Raw genomic sequence first — 13539 nt, forward strand, 5'->3', positions numbered from 1 at the left:
GCGGAAGGGGGTGTGGCAAAGTTTTGAAATATTTTTGGAGCAGTGACATATCACAGAAGTCTGGATCCAAAACATCGTTGCTCTAGCTCTTATAGTCTTTGAGCATTAGGCGCTGAAGGGGACGGACAGACGGACAGATGGACAGACGGACGGACGGACGGACGGACAGACGGACAGACAGACATGGCTCAATCGACTCGGCTATTGATGCTGATCAAGAATATATATACTTTATGGGGTCGGAAACGATTTCTTCTGGACGTTACACACATTCACTTTTACCACAAATCTAATATACCCCAATACTCATTTTGAGTATCGGGTATAAATATGTATCAAAAGTAAAATGATTTCTATCTGAAGAAAACTATAATACTAGTACTATAAGAATATCCTCTGATTAATTAAGAATCTTGTATATCTCTTTAGTATTACATTTTCATTCGATGTATAACCGTTTACTGGGCTCAAGGAATACCTAATGCACTCATTAGTTAGATAATGATATTATCGTGAACTGGAACTGGAATTGATTTCGCCTTCAGAAAATTTGGTGATTTAATTTGAATATACGAATGGGGGCCAGAACTGGCAATCGCATGTTCTTTATCTATGGATCTAGTGCACTATGCCCTCGACTGGCCGATTCATTAGGCCCTAATGATGATTTACCTCTTTCTCGCCCCTCCATACCCCGCCTGGGGCACCGACTTGGCCCAGAGGCAGGCTGGGCTCTCGTCATTAAGGCAGAGCACGGCATATGAAAAATGAAACTTAAATAAAAGCCCAACCGCACACACCGACACTCACACATATTAGCGGTTCAGGGATCACACCCATTCAATCAGGACCTGGCACATGCCCGTCGCCTGGGAGTTTCCTCCGGGCCACACTGGGCCTGGGCCAAAACATTGATTTCCCAAGACTTTTCAGGCACACAAAATTAATTACCTAACCTAAAAACGCAGCCCAGAAGGCAGGCAAAACACCGAACAGCAACCGGGAAAACGGAAAACGGAAAAACAGGGCACACGAAAGAATGAAAATTATGTAAGCCAGGACCAGACAAGCACAAAATTGCCGAGCGATTCTCCCCCCATCTCATCTCTACCCCTCTCTCTCTCTCTGTTCTTTTCTCTTCTTGGCCTCTCGATGCTGATAGATTTTCCCTCTCGACTTTTTCTAGATGGTGTGTCCTGCTGCCGGTTCTGGTTCTGGTTCTGGTTCGGGGTCCGGAATGGTTTGGTTTGATTTGGTTTGGTTTTTCTGCTGACTCATTTGGGCATGACAACGACAACAAAATGAATGATATCGAAAATCGAAATCAATAAATGAAATTGGTCAAATCAATTTGGCAACAATTGCTATTTCGTGAATGGGCACCAGGCACCCAGAAAGAAACTGGAGCACAAAATTTGATTAAAGTTTTCCCCGATTTTCCTCCGCGAATGGTAATGGAAAATGCGCTTCGCTTGCATGTGCAGAAAGAAAAAACTACGATTGCGAGTGCCTACTTGTGAAATTAAGAATGGAAAAAAGCCCAATTTGAATGCGAAATTGTTGTTATTCAATAAAGTTTTTATGAAGTTTATTTCTGCTCGCAGTATGTATGTAGTACACTCATATTTTGGGCTAATTTAATAATAGTAAACATACGACTATAATTGTATTTTAATTCAGACAGTTAAGTAAATTAATTACCTATTCATTTATTAAAATATTTATAAAATAAAATAATGCTGTGAGCCGTGGCAAAGGGTAGCTGTTTGCCATTTAAAAAAGGACTAATTTATTTCTTGATTAATGCGGAGAGGGGGATTTTGGTAGAATAGGCATGGCAGACCGCCATCTCTCTCAATTTTGCTTGCCCCTGTCCTGAGAAACATAGGAAAACATAGATAGAAAGCTCGGAACCACAACTGCAAGCTATGTATGCTCTAATGTTAAGTGTGGCACTCTGTTTATTTGTGTATTTGTGTATTTTCCTCACCTCCATTTCCAGATATCAGAGCGATGATAAGAAAGAGCATGCTGAGCATTATCAGTGCCCTTTGACGGCCTCTGCAGTCCACGTAGAGTCTCCTGGTGTTGCTGCTGCTGCTTTTGTTGTTGTTGGTGGAGATGTTGCTGATGAGTGGATTGGTGTTGCCTCTGCCACTGCCACTGCCGCAACCACTAACCCTGACTGTGCTGCTGCTATTGCAGGTGCCTGGCCAAAGCCTGGTGCAATCTGTGCTGATTTCTGGTGGGTCCGAGTGCTGTTGATCTCGCTCTGGTCGTTGTCTCCTGGCTGTGGATGTGGCAAGTGTTTCCGCTCTTGCTGTTGCAGATGTTGCCGTTTCTCGTTGCTTTAAATTCGTTCGTTGCTTCTCCTTCTGCTGCTGGCGCATTTCCATTTGAAAAGTGGCCATAATATTTCACTTCTGAGCCCTCCCTCGCTCGCTCGCTCTATCTCTCTGGGTTTTTCTGTGTTGGGTTGGAGCTATTTGAAAATGTGTTGCCGGAATAACTGAGGGGCGTGGCTGGGAGCGGCCTGATTAGCGCCTGCCATCATCCCGCTGCGATGCGTGAAATTGCCGCAACAAAAAGGTCGCCAGCAAAAAAATGAAAAGAAAATCGTTTTGCGTAATATATGTATGCTACCGCCTAGTCCAATAGACTCGCTGTAGTTTTCCCTTTAGTTAGATAACTACTTTGCATTTGTTCCGCTCGACAGATGCTGACAAATCGCTGCCATTTTTCCAGCGATTTATATTCTGTTTAATTTCGGCTCGAACACAGTTCCAGCTGGCCGGGATATCACTTCATCTTCATTAGCCCTGGGGCCCGGCTCGACCAGCCTCGGAGTGGATCGCAGGACTCTGCCGCTGCCTGTTAGAAAGAGACAAGAGGAGGAACACGAATACAGTTTTGGGGCGTTAAAAATGTTTGGAATTTCATTAAAAATGCAAACGTCAATGTCGAAATAAATGGAAATTCGTTTGTGTGTGTGTGTGTGTGTCCCGGCACGTGCTTCTGTCCCTGGCCCCCACCTCCAGGTGGCGTAGGGCACAAGGACAGATTTTTTTCTATATATATAATCCGGCGGCGCGTGGCCCCATCGTCCCACTTCTTGGATTGGCAGTGTTTGCTTTATGAATGTGTTTCTGTAACTGGCGAAGACAACAGTTTTCCCACCCGAACCCCAACCCCAACCCCAAAGGGAAAATCTCCGAAATTCGTGAGGATAAAACAGAAAACAAAAATTTTCGCTGCGTTGGCAATATCGTAATGTGATTTTTATTAAAGTCAACAAATAATAAATTAAATGCGCCCCATGGCGGAATTCTGGAATTTCTAATTTGCCGAGACATCCGGCTGGCTGGACAGTTGTTCCGCTTTCCAATGCAATGGAAATTCCTAACTTGATTAGGAATTTAAGCAAGACAGCGATTTCGAAAAATGAAAATTTATATAAACATATATCTGGGAAACAATTCCTAATAAGTGGATTTCAAAGCGAGCTTTGCTCCACAGATTTAAAAAAACTAAGCGATTTCTGTCGTATATTGGCCTAAGCCGGAAAATGGGAATGATTTGAAACCCCAACTTTAAAGTTTAAAGCTTTGTAAAAGCCTTAGAAATAAACAATTCAATCGCCTTATCGCTCTACCGTCTCCGAACCTCGTGAGGATTGGGTCAAAATGGAGCTTCCAACAAACTTCTGACCGGACAATATGCTACCCATCTCTCTCTTTGAGGATGCAAGATTTCAAGGATCTGTTCTAGAAAAGTCACGATATTAAGTATCCTTAATATCGAGTTTCTGAAATCAAACAAGCGCCGTCAGCCGAACACATAAATAATAGTTCAAGATCTCTATTTCCAAACCTACTTAGGCGGAGAGGACTGTACTCGTATCATACAAATTGCCCACCATATTATAATATTTTTTTGGAATTTATTATTTTTTAAGCAAAATCTAACCAATTTTCAATTATTTTACTGTCGAAAAACTTGTAAATTTCAAATTTAAGAGGATAATAAATTACTTACTTACTGATCAAATATTCTTTGAAACCAAAAACCACATTAAGAACTAGATAAAGCAGTTCAAAAAAATAATAGTTCAGAAATTTGTGAAATTAGCCATTATATCCAACTCTCCAGATCATTCAAATGTAAAATTCCTAATCTATCCTCAAGCCCAGAGAGAGCTTTCAGCAAAACTCAAAATGAATTCGTCGTCCCTTGGGAGCACTTTCATTCCATTTTCCAGAAAACTTTTCGCTAATGTCTCCCTATGCTGATCGTATTATGTCTATTTACAAGTTTCATTATTCATTTTCCCAGTCACCACTGAGCCCCTGGATCCCTCCAAAAGTGTATGAAAACAATGGGAGAAGAAGATTCATAGAATGTCCCTGACAGCATCCGAAATAATGGCACATAAAGCGTTAAACAAAAGCCGAAACAACGAGGAAAAAAGTGAACGAAAGGGAATAAAACAGAGCAGAATTCTCACTCGTCAGAGTGTAAGTTACAGCAAAAGTTTCATTTAAAACTGTCGAGCTCTGAGCCCCCACGAACTGGCAACATTTGGGGAAAGTTTTCACCCCCCACCCCGTCCCCTTCGTTTGCAGCACTTTAAAAAGTTCGAGAGAGAAAAAAGAGCGCCCAACAGCGCATGGAATGGCATGGGGTACGGTGCGGTACGGTACGGGAAAAGTCATCAAGTGCAATGTCGGGGCTTGACAAAATATGCAGCCCCAGCCCCAGCCTCAGGGCCACCCCTTCCAAATGCCGTTGCGAGTGTCAATGCGTGGCAAATCCAAGAGAAATGTGCCACAAAACTTTTCCATCCAACAATGGCCGACGGTGCGGAGCGGGCCCGTAAGGAAAACTGTCGAAAAGTGGCATGGGAAAAGCTTCAAGGTGATGGCTGCTGTAATATTTCTTCGGCAGGTTTTCCCATGCTTTTGTTGCTGGTTAGTTTTAATTAGTGCCAAGGTCCGTCCGTCCTGGGGCCGAGGGTTAAGCACGTCACGGATGATGGTCGGGCATTAAGTTGTGAGTGCCAGGGCGTGACCGGCTAACCAGCCCCCGAAGCCCACCCACCGACAGCCACTTCACAGCCCAGTCCAGTCCAAGTCCATGCATAATTAAAGCTCGACGTCTCATTATAATTTCCATTAAAAAGTGAGTACCCGGCCCACCCCACCCACTCGGAGCACCTTCTCTTTCTCTGAAGGATGGGTTTTATATTTAACCCCCTCAAAAAGTATTGCCCGATATCGAGCATTCACAATTGACATTTAAAGTGACAGCTGTCAAACAGAAAGGAAACAGAAACTGCGTCCGATATTCCCGTGACGTAACTTGTCCTCCCTGATTAATGGAATATGCACGACCACTCTGTACATAATTATGTTTGATTAACACTCAACCCCAAAGCACTGACCAGATATATAAATTGTTGCCTTACTCGTAATTGTGTAAGCCCTTCCCTTCAGATGGAATCCCCATCAATTTGGTTCTTTTGTTTGCTTTTGATTTCCTGCTATTTGTTAAATATTTGCATAATATTCCATTCATTGCAAACAGAGAAAAAAATAGTATAAAAATGCAAATTAAATAAATGTGTCAATGGTAAGGCAAACACAAAGAATATTTTTCGTTTCAATCAATTATTGTATAAAGTTAATGACAAAAAAAAAAAGGAAAACATGCTATAAGCTGATTAAAATCGAAACAAGAAAAGCAGATCAATTTGGGTCAAAAAACCACCGTGATCATCGATGTAGTCCTAAAGCATTTAGGCGCTCAATTTGATTGAATCAATCTGACCATAATACAAATTGCACATGGAAGATTTTAATAATAAAACCAATACCTCAGATGATAAATATACATAAGTAGCTACTACTTAAAAAGTTTCTTAACAATTCCATGTACGAAAACTAATTTTAAAAATGGCATAGGGCGAAATAATAACAAAAGTAAACTAATCCCACAAAAACATTCCGACTAAAATTGATGAATGAAAAATATGAGAAATATTCCAAAGAACTTTCCATTTAACCAGTAAAACAATATATCCATTTATGTACATATACAGGTTGTATATTGGATGTGAAATAAAACATAAATCCTAATAAAATATTGATGATTAGTCCGGAACCAAGGAAAGCAATATTATATAAACAAAGCCTGAAATGTTTCCCAATCTATTTACTCTCGAGCTTGGGTTTAATTTTCATCGAGTTCCATACTGTCAATATGGACTCAGCAAGGCCTTCCTTTGTCTACGCCGCCCCACTTTAATGCTGCTGCTGCTCTCGTTTCAATTTTTTCGGGTGACTCTCATATACATTTTCCACCACATTCACGTGTATGCGTATATATGTATATGTTAAAGTAAGCTTATGAATTTCATTGGGGGACTTAAGCTGATTTGGGCCAGACAAGGCAGGAGTCAAGGCAATGGAAAAGGTTAAGTACAATAAAAATAATTTATGTATTTGGGTTTCGTTTTTGAGCAGAAATTTCCATTCCCAGAAATACGATTTGACCTTGCTGAAATGAAATGTGAGTGAAATTTCTGGAGAGAAAGAAAAATGTTGCATGAAAGGGCAAAGAAACAGGGGTTAGATAAATATCAGAGGATACATCTGAATCCCTCTAGTCATAGCACCCCCGATGGCTATGCGGAAAGCTAATTTGTTTAATTGGAGTGCAAAGAACTAATTAGAGAGGGAACATCATTTCTCAAGTTTAAAATCCTCCATAGGCAACGGTAGGTTTGCAAAATGCATTACAATATTAAGAGATTTTATTTCCTGAGTCTAGTTTATAATATAAGAAGTAGCCAGTAAAGTATAATTGAATAAAAACTTAAATATTAAATATTAAGGGATTTTATTTCCTGAGTCTAGTTTATAATATAAGAAGTAGCCAGTAAAGTACAATTAAATAAAACTTAAAAGTTCTCAAACATCATTGATGGTAATTTGTAATGAAATCTATTTTCACCGCTTCCTGCTTGGTGGCTTATATCTTTTTGCAGTTCCCCAAAAATTGTTAGATGAACCTCTTAAATTCCGCATACAAGAACTGCAACATTGAATGTCTTTCATATCCCTTTAACGATTGGCCAGATGGCTAGACAAGATAAACACAGTCAGGAAAGAGCTCCTAACAATCTATACGATAGATATGTTAATTCCGCTTTCTCTTTGTAATCACATTCTGTATCACTCTTTCATTCTATTTAGTGGAGCCTTCCGTTCAATACATGTTTTCCTTGCAATGTTTATTTTCGTATGGTACGAGTATGCGAAGAGGCAACATCTTCAACTCTTTCGTGAATGCTTTATGTTCTGTCTGTTGTGGGCAAGGCGTATATGCATATGCCATTCCTAATTACCAACTCTTTTCTTGAGAGGCATCCAAATACGTATCCATTGAATAACCCTTTTCCAGCGAGCTGTCAATAATTTGATTGACCCCCACCACTCACCTGTATGCCTCAGGTGTATGTTTATCCATTAGGTAATTTCTAACAATTTCATAATTAAATTGAGTTCCACAACGTAGAACACCCGCTGACCAACCGCTTGAATGCCGAGACCACAGCAAAGATAAATAAAAAAAAAGCCTAACAATAAATAAATACAACAATGAGCCCATCGCTGGCCACCCGTTGCTTCCGCTGCACCCCAGCCACCCCTAGACCACCAAAACCACCCAAAACATCAAGCCCCACCCCACTCAACCACTCACCCCACAACCACTTCCGAACAATGACACAATTGTGTGGGTTTTTTTGTCCGTACGAATACGAGTACGTATATGTGAATGAATGAATGGTGGTGCTATTTGGGGGTATTACACGATTATCGGTGTTAACTAGACAATAAAATAAGAAATTATCGGATAATTAGCTCATAAAATTAATCGGTTTTACCTTTCCTCTTCTTCGATTGTTATTCGATTGTTGGTTGATTTTGAGGTTTCTGGCGCTGTCGTTGTCTCTGCTGCTTGATGATTGATTGAATTTGAATTGATTTTATTTTATTGAAAAGTTTTCAGCTGCAAGCTGACATTTTACCAATTTTAATCTGGCAAAAAATATAAGGAATTTTATGTTAAGGCATTTTCTTTTAAATCTCTAAAAAAAGCGTAAATTTTATTGCCGTATCCCTTTTATGCAGACGCGGGTGGGATTGAGTTAGGTTCGGTTTAAGGCGAATAGTCCGTGGGCATGAGGATGAGGATATCTCAGCCGTGTGATTCCTGCGTTTAATAAATTCTCTCGCCCTTTTCTTTTATGCAAATTTTTTCCTGGTTAAGCAGAATACGACCCTAATTTATGTGCCCCAGAGGGGGGCCTAAACCCAGCCACAACCACAACTGAAAAAAGTTCAAACGCAAAAGTTCAAATGAGTGAAAAATCGTAACATTTTCCGCGAAATTTAAAAAGGAAAACAACCAAAAAGGGCGCCTTCAGAATTATTTCTTAAAGCTGCAAAAAAAACAAAAACTGTTAAAAGTTATTCCAGAGGCGACCTTCAGGGCTGCTGGCCACCAAACAAACTGAAAACAAAGTTGGAATAATATTTTGGTATTTTTGTTTGCTCTGTGCAGTACGCGAGTATTCCACCGTTATGCGGCCTTGACTGATGTACGGAGGATGGATCGTTATGCGGTCAGGCAGGAAGGAAAGAGCAAAAGGTGAGAACGGAACAGCTGACGGAGGAGGTGGAGCTATAGTGGGTCTTAGTGTGACCGTGTTTAAATCATATTTTGTTTAATTTTATTTAGTTTGGGACTACTCGATTATTCATGGATTAGTCGTGGGGCACTTTCGCACATTTTCCTCGAACATATTTCCTCTCGTTTCTTGTTTCACTCGAGTGTTGCATATTTTATTTGCATGGCACGCCATGGCTCCGCTCCGTGTGCTTTCACGTTGCGTGCTCGGCTTTATACATATTCGCTTTTTGGCTTATTTATTATTTAGCGTTATTGCACATTGAACAACTTTTACTTTCAAGCTTCTCGTCGAATGTGACTTTAACCGTTACCGTTACCGTTGGCACTACCACTGACTGCCTGCCGCACCTATGTAGACGATGCGTGCGTGCGTGTGTGTGTGTTGGTGCTTCACTTGTATGGGTTATATTGAGGTTGTCCTTTCACCGAACGACAGAGTACCGTTGGAGCGAACCGAACGAAACGAATGCACTAAATACACTGAAAGCCATGAAGAACGAGCCGTCTGGCGACGGGCCAAACCAAGCCAAACCAAGCCAAAGCTCCTTCAAACGATGGCAAACGAGAACGAGTGCCAGAGTTGGAGCAAATGGTGCGCTTGTGCTTCTGGGAGAGAGCTTTTCCCGCCTAGCACAGTGGGTCGAAGGTTAGATAGCATGTGGCGCTGCCTTCCAGGCGGCATTCGCTCTCTTTGCCGCCAGTTTCGAACTTCCATGAAGCTCTCCCTTAAATTGCTTGATTGTTGGGCCATGGACTCTCTTTTGAGGGCAGCATTTTATGGACATTTGTTGGCATATTTACACAGCCTTACCTCCAAGACGATGTTCACACTGGCTCGCGTTAATTGCCGTCACTTTAATGTGGCCTTGCTATAAATGCAGGGACGAACAAAAAGCTGACGAAAGATAAGGTGTCCTAGTGCTAAAGTACACAAAAAATCGCACGCACGCCATGGAACTGGGTAAGAGAGAGAGAGACAGAAGCAGACACAGTTCAAATAGGCAGCTTCAGACACTCGCCTTGCTTAAGCACTTAGTGCACCATTAAGTGCCTCGGATTTGGATTGTATTCCGCTCCCCTACATCTTTTTCTTCTCCTGCTCCTGCTCCAGCTCCTGCCACTCCTCCTTCTTCCACCGCGCTGTCTGTAAATTTAACTGACACTTACACTTGCACTTCCCTGAAATCAAATGCATTCGAGTTCGGGTTTTTGTTGAGGCGGCACTGTTTGAAGAGGCTTGAAAGCGCCTCTTCCAAAGCTAACGGGCTATAATCGAATGGGAATGGTAGAAAGATTAAGGACCATTGTCCTGTAAATGTTTATATTTCGATAATAGTTAAGACAGTAGGTACATCGATTTATTTAGTTCCATTTTCGGGGATGCTCCCCACTTCGGCGCTCTTGACTTGTAACTAATGAAACGGAAGAGCTTCTTGACTTGTCCATAAGAGCTAGATCAGAAGTAAATCGATGTCTTAGTGGTGCGCACTTTTACAATAGTATTTTATAGTTGCTCAAAGATTATTGCATGATTATTACTCGTCCAAATATAATGTGATATGTACATAGGGGACATATAGTTCTTTGTGCGGTTGATGGATATTCGTTCTAGGAAAATTCATGTGGCACCCAAACATCTAGCTCAATCCCAAGTCCAGCTTCTTGTAAATGGTTCGCTGTTATTGGGTATATTAAGAGCTCCTGGGCCCCACTGCTTCACTGATTTGTACGAATTTATCATAATTTTTGTAAAGCCTATTTCCACAGAGACACAATCACCATCCATTTGCGAAATAGTCCATAATGCCTGGGATGGCATTCAAAAAAATGTCCGTGTGATAGTAGCACAGGCCGTGTGCCAGAATTTAAATAATTAAATATCACAAAATGTAGTGGACATCTAAAATTTCCTGTCTTTCATTCGTGCCGCAGACGTTGTAGATCCTTGACTCAATCGTTATTATTTACTCTTTGCATAAGATACAACATCACAAAATTTTTGGGCAAATGTACCCTTAAACTCTTCGAGTACCGAAGCAAAAAACAAAAAAACGCGGTTTGGTCAAATCACGCTGTGTAATTTTAAAGTTCGCTTGTACTATTAGTTAGCGTTCTTGACTGTGAAACATTGTTTCAATGAAATTGAGTTTCTAAAAACAGAAACTTTTCGCTATTTGATGCTGAAAATATTAAGTATACGACGAAGTCATTTATTAAATATGTATATTAAATATAATATTACAAAAGTTTTTTGATATTGGGAAGCAATCGTCTTCAAAAAGTTTCATAAAGCTATACAGAATTCGAAAGTAAAGGTTATAGATCAAGAGCCTGCCTCATGTATAGAACGAGCAATCGGCTGACTTTTTAACAAAAATATGTGTGGTCTAAATGAATCTTACTTACGTATTATATTCTCGCATAGGCTGAAAGCTAGGGCTAAGTCCAATCCATACCTGACCATAAACCCCACAAAAATATTTCAAATAAGATAACCCAATTTTATTACCAATCCAATTCCGTAACACCATTATCGACAGTCTAACACTTGTACATCAAACGAATCTTGGTCCAATCGCCCTCGGATGGGCCCCGAACCTGCCCCAATTCGCGCTCCACCGGCTTGCCGTCAACCAAGGCCCGAATGGTGGGCTTGGTGGGATCCTTGGCAAAGGCATTCTTGGCATAATGCATAACGCTCTCGTAATCGTAGGGCACGTTGTAGGTGGTGGTCGAATTCATGGCCATGAACTGCGACCAGTACTTGCGAGGGATGTTGTCGTATTCAATCTGGACGTATTCATTGCGATCCGGGCGACTCTGCTCGTGGAAGAGACCAAGGAGGTGGAGCGTCTCGTGCTGGATCACAGCGGGCATGGTGAGGCAGCGCTCGTTAAGCTGGACATCGTGGGAGCCAAAGGGTATTGGATTATAGCCCACTCGGGTTCCGCACATGTTCGGGGACTTTTTGAAGTACACATAGCGACGACCTGCGGGCGGAGATCCATTTATCTCCTCGAACTGCACACACGTCTGCTCGTTGAAGCTGGACATGGCCGTCCGGACATTGGCCACCTCCTGATCGCTGTAGTCCCCGGAAATGCGGTAGTAGATCTTGTTGCCAGGCCATCGCTGAAACTCCGACTTCAAGGCGTTGCGTGTTTTGGCCTCGGCCTGCTCGTCGTCCACATGGATCTCGTTGTAGTAGTTCTCGTAGGACTCTATTCCTTCTGATGCCACCAGACAGGGTCCGGCCACCGCCAACACCACAAAAAGACAACCCGATGGAAACAACATATCTTCGGTGTGTGGCCAAAGTTGAGGTCTGGCTTGGTTTTTATAGGCTTTCGTTTAAAATATATTATCAGTTTTATTTCTTCATTAAAATTGTTTTTTACTTTACACTAGGGCTTTGGATAAGAAAATACCTACAATTTACACTCGGTTCAGGCATACTTTTACTCGAACCTTTTGCACTATGCAACAAAGTTAATGGTGTTCATTTGAACCCACGAAGATGATGTACATACAAAAGTGTAATAAATAAGTTCTGGTAAAGGTTAGTGTCTGGATTTTTCATTAGATAAAGATGAGATCACTGTCTTTTCTGGCTGAAATAAAATCGGTGAAAATTGTCTGCCTTAGAGTTTTTATAATGTGTCTTTAATAGATTTCAGAAAACTTAACCTTAAGCTAAATAATATATCACGTGGAATTTTGTTATTGATTTTAATATTATATATTTAGTCCAAAAAAGCAGAGGTAATAAGAATCTTCCATTAATCTGTTGCATAGTGTAATCGGCCCAACAAAACCTACCGTCCCGCACTAAAGCCTGCTCTACATGGACGATCGCTGTTCCCTTGTTGCAATGGGGCTATGGTTGCACTTCTATCATTTTGCATAGCTTAATATACATAGATACAATAATTACACAGTATATGCAAACAGCGCATATGATATCGAATTGCAGTTCATTCTATTTAGAGTGGTGACTGGAAAAAGCTATATCTGCGTTAAGTAAATTTCCATTATCGAAAAGACCCTGTTATCCATGGAAAATTTTAATTTCCTACGACCTGAATAACAAATTTATTAAAACGATTCAATTAAAGCTTGATCATTCCAATGATAATTTTTTAATGGAGAAACCATATGACATTTTACTGCAACGTATGCAAATCAAAGTAATGCAACAATAGAGTCCATATTTGTTACTCGAAAACTTTTCCAGGCCGCCACTGTGCAGTGTATGCAGTGTGATACTTTATTCTGGACACTAGTGTACAGATAAGTGTCCATTAGTGGGGCGTCCACTTTATTTATAGTTTCAGAAATATTTTTTTTCTGTCCCAAAAATGTAGAATTTTGGAAAACACTTCCTTCGGTGCTATACAGTCTCATGCCACTAGTGTTCGAGTAAGATTTCAACGTGGAGTAGTATATTTTTGAGCCCTCTGTGTAGCAACATTTAAAGCGATTGATATTGGCTCAGTTTTTTCTGACATTGAATGGAGGGGTCTTCCACTTTCATGGGTGCACAATTTTCCATAAGCGGACAACTGGTGGCAAACTCTTTCTTCTTTGTCTCTTAGACAGAAGTGTACCATACTTCGTTTACAGCTTGACATACTATTCCGGACTTTAGTGTCACTTCTGGCACACTTTCTAGTCACCAGTGTTTGCTTGCCATCCACTTTACAGCACCCTCTTGGTATCACCTGTCCACTGCTCCTTAGGCCACTGTCAAACTCTATCCACAGATTTAATAGCCACCCATTCCTT

General features: G+C 41.0%; 2 protein-coding genes across 6 annotated transcripts in view; both read right to left on the minus strand.

Moving 5' to 3' along the window:
- dpr9 (defective proboscis extension response 9) overlaps positions 1-9243 on the minus strand; it is a 28030-nt gene extending 18787 nt beyond the window's left edge. For 2 of the 5 annotated variants that reach the window (XM_033385702.1, XM_015182289.2), the window contains exons 1-2: positions 7946-8114; positions 1991-2871 (exon numbers count right to left, since the gene is read on the minus strand). In XM_033385702.1, the coding sequence (XP_033241593.1) occupies positions 1991-2411 (421 nt within the window). In that variant the 5' untranslated portion in view covers positions 2412-2871; positions 7946-8114. Of the gene's footprint in view, positions 1-1990; positions 2872-7945; positions 8116-9065 lie in introns of those variants that run through there. The other 3 variants (XM_033385701.1, XM_033385700.1, XM_033385703.1) reach the window with 3 other exon arrangements.
- A 1998-nt stretch (positions 9244-11241) lies between these two features.
- LOC4802396 (low choriolytic enzyme) lies at positions 11242-13506 on the minus strand. The gene has a single exon (XM_033377280.1). It carries the CDS (start codon positions 12049-12051, stop codon positions 11296-11298), a length of 756 nt encoding a protein of 251 aa, XP_033233171.1. The 5' UTR covers positions 12052-13506; the 3' UTR covers positions 11242-11295.
- Positions 13507-13539: the final 33 nt, after the last annotated feature.

The sequence above is a fragment of the Drosophila pseudoobscura genome, chromosome 2 (assembly GCF_009870125.1).
Source record: "Drosophila pseudoobscura strain MV-25-SWS-2005 chromosome 2, UCI_Dpse_MV25, whole genome shotgun sequence".
Lineage (NCBI taxonomy): Eukaryota > Metazoa > Arthropoda > Insecta > Diptera > Drosophilidae > Drosophila > Drosophila pseudoobscura.

What these genes read in the sequence shown, in the direction of transcription:
- LOC4802396 (XM_033377280.1), bottom strand. Translation starts at nt 12,051, where the DNA reads ATGTTGTTTCCATCGGGTTGTCTTTTTGTGGTGTTGGCGGTGGCCGGA.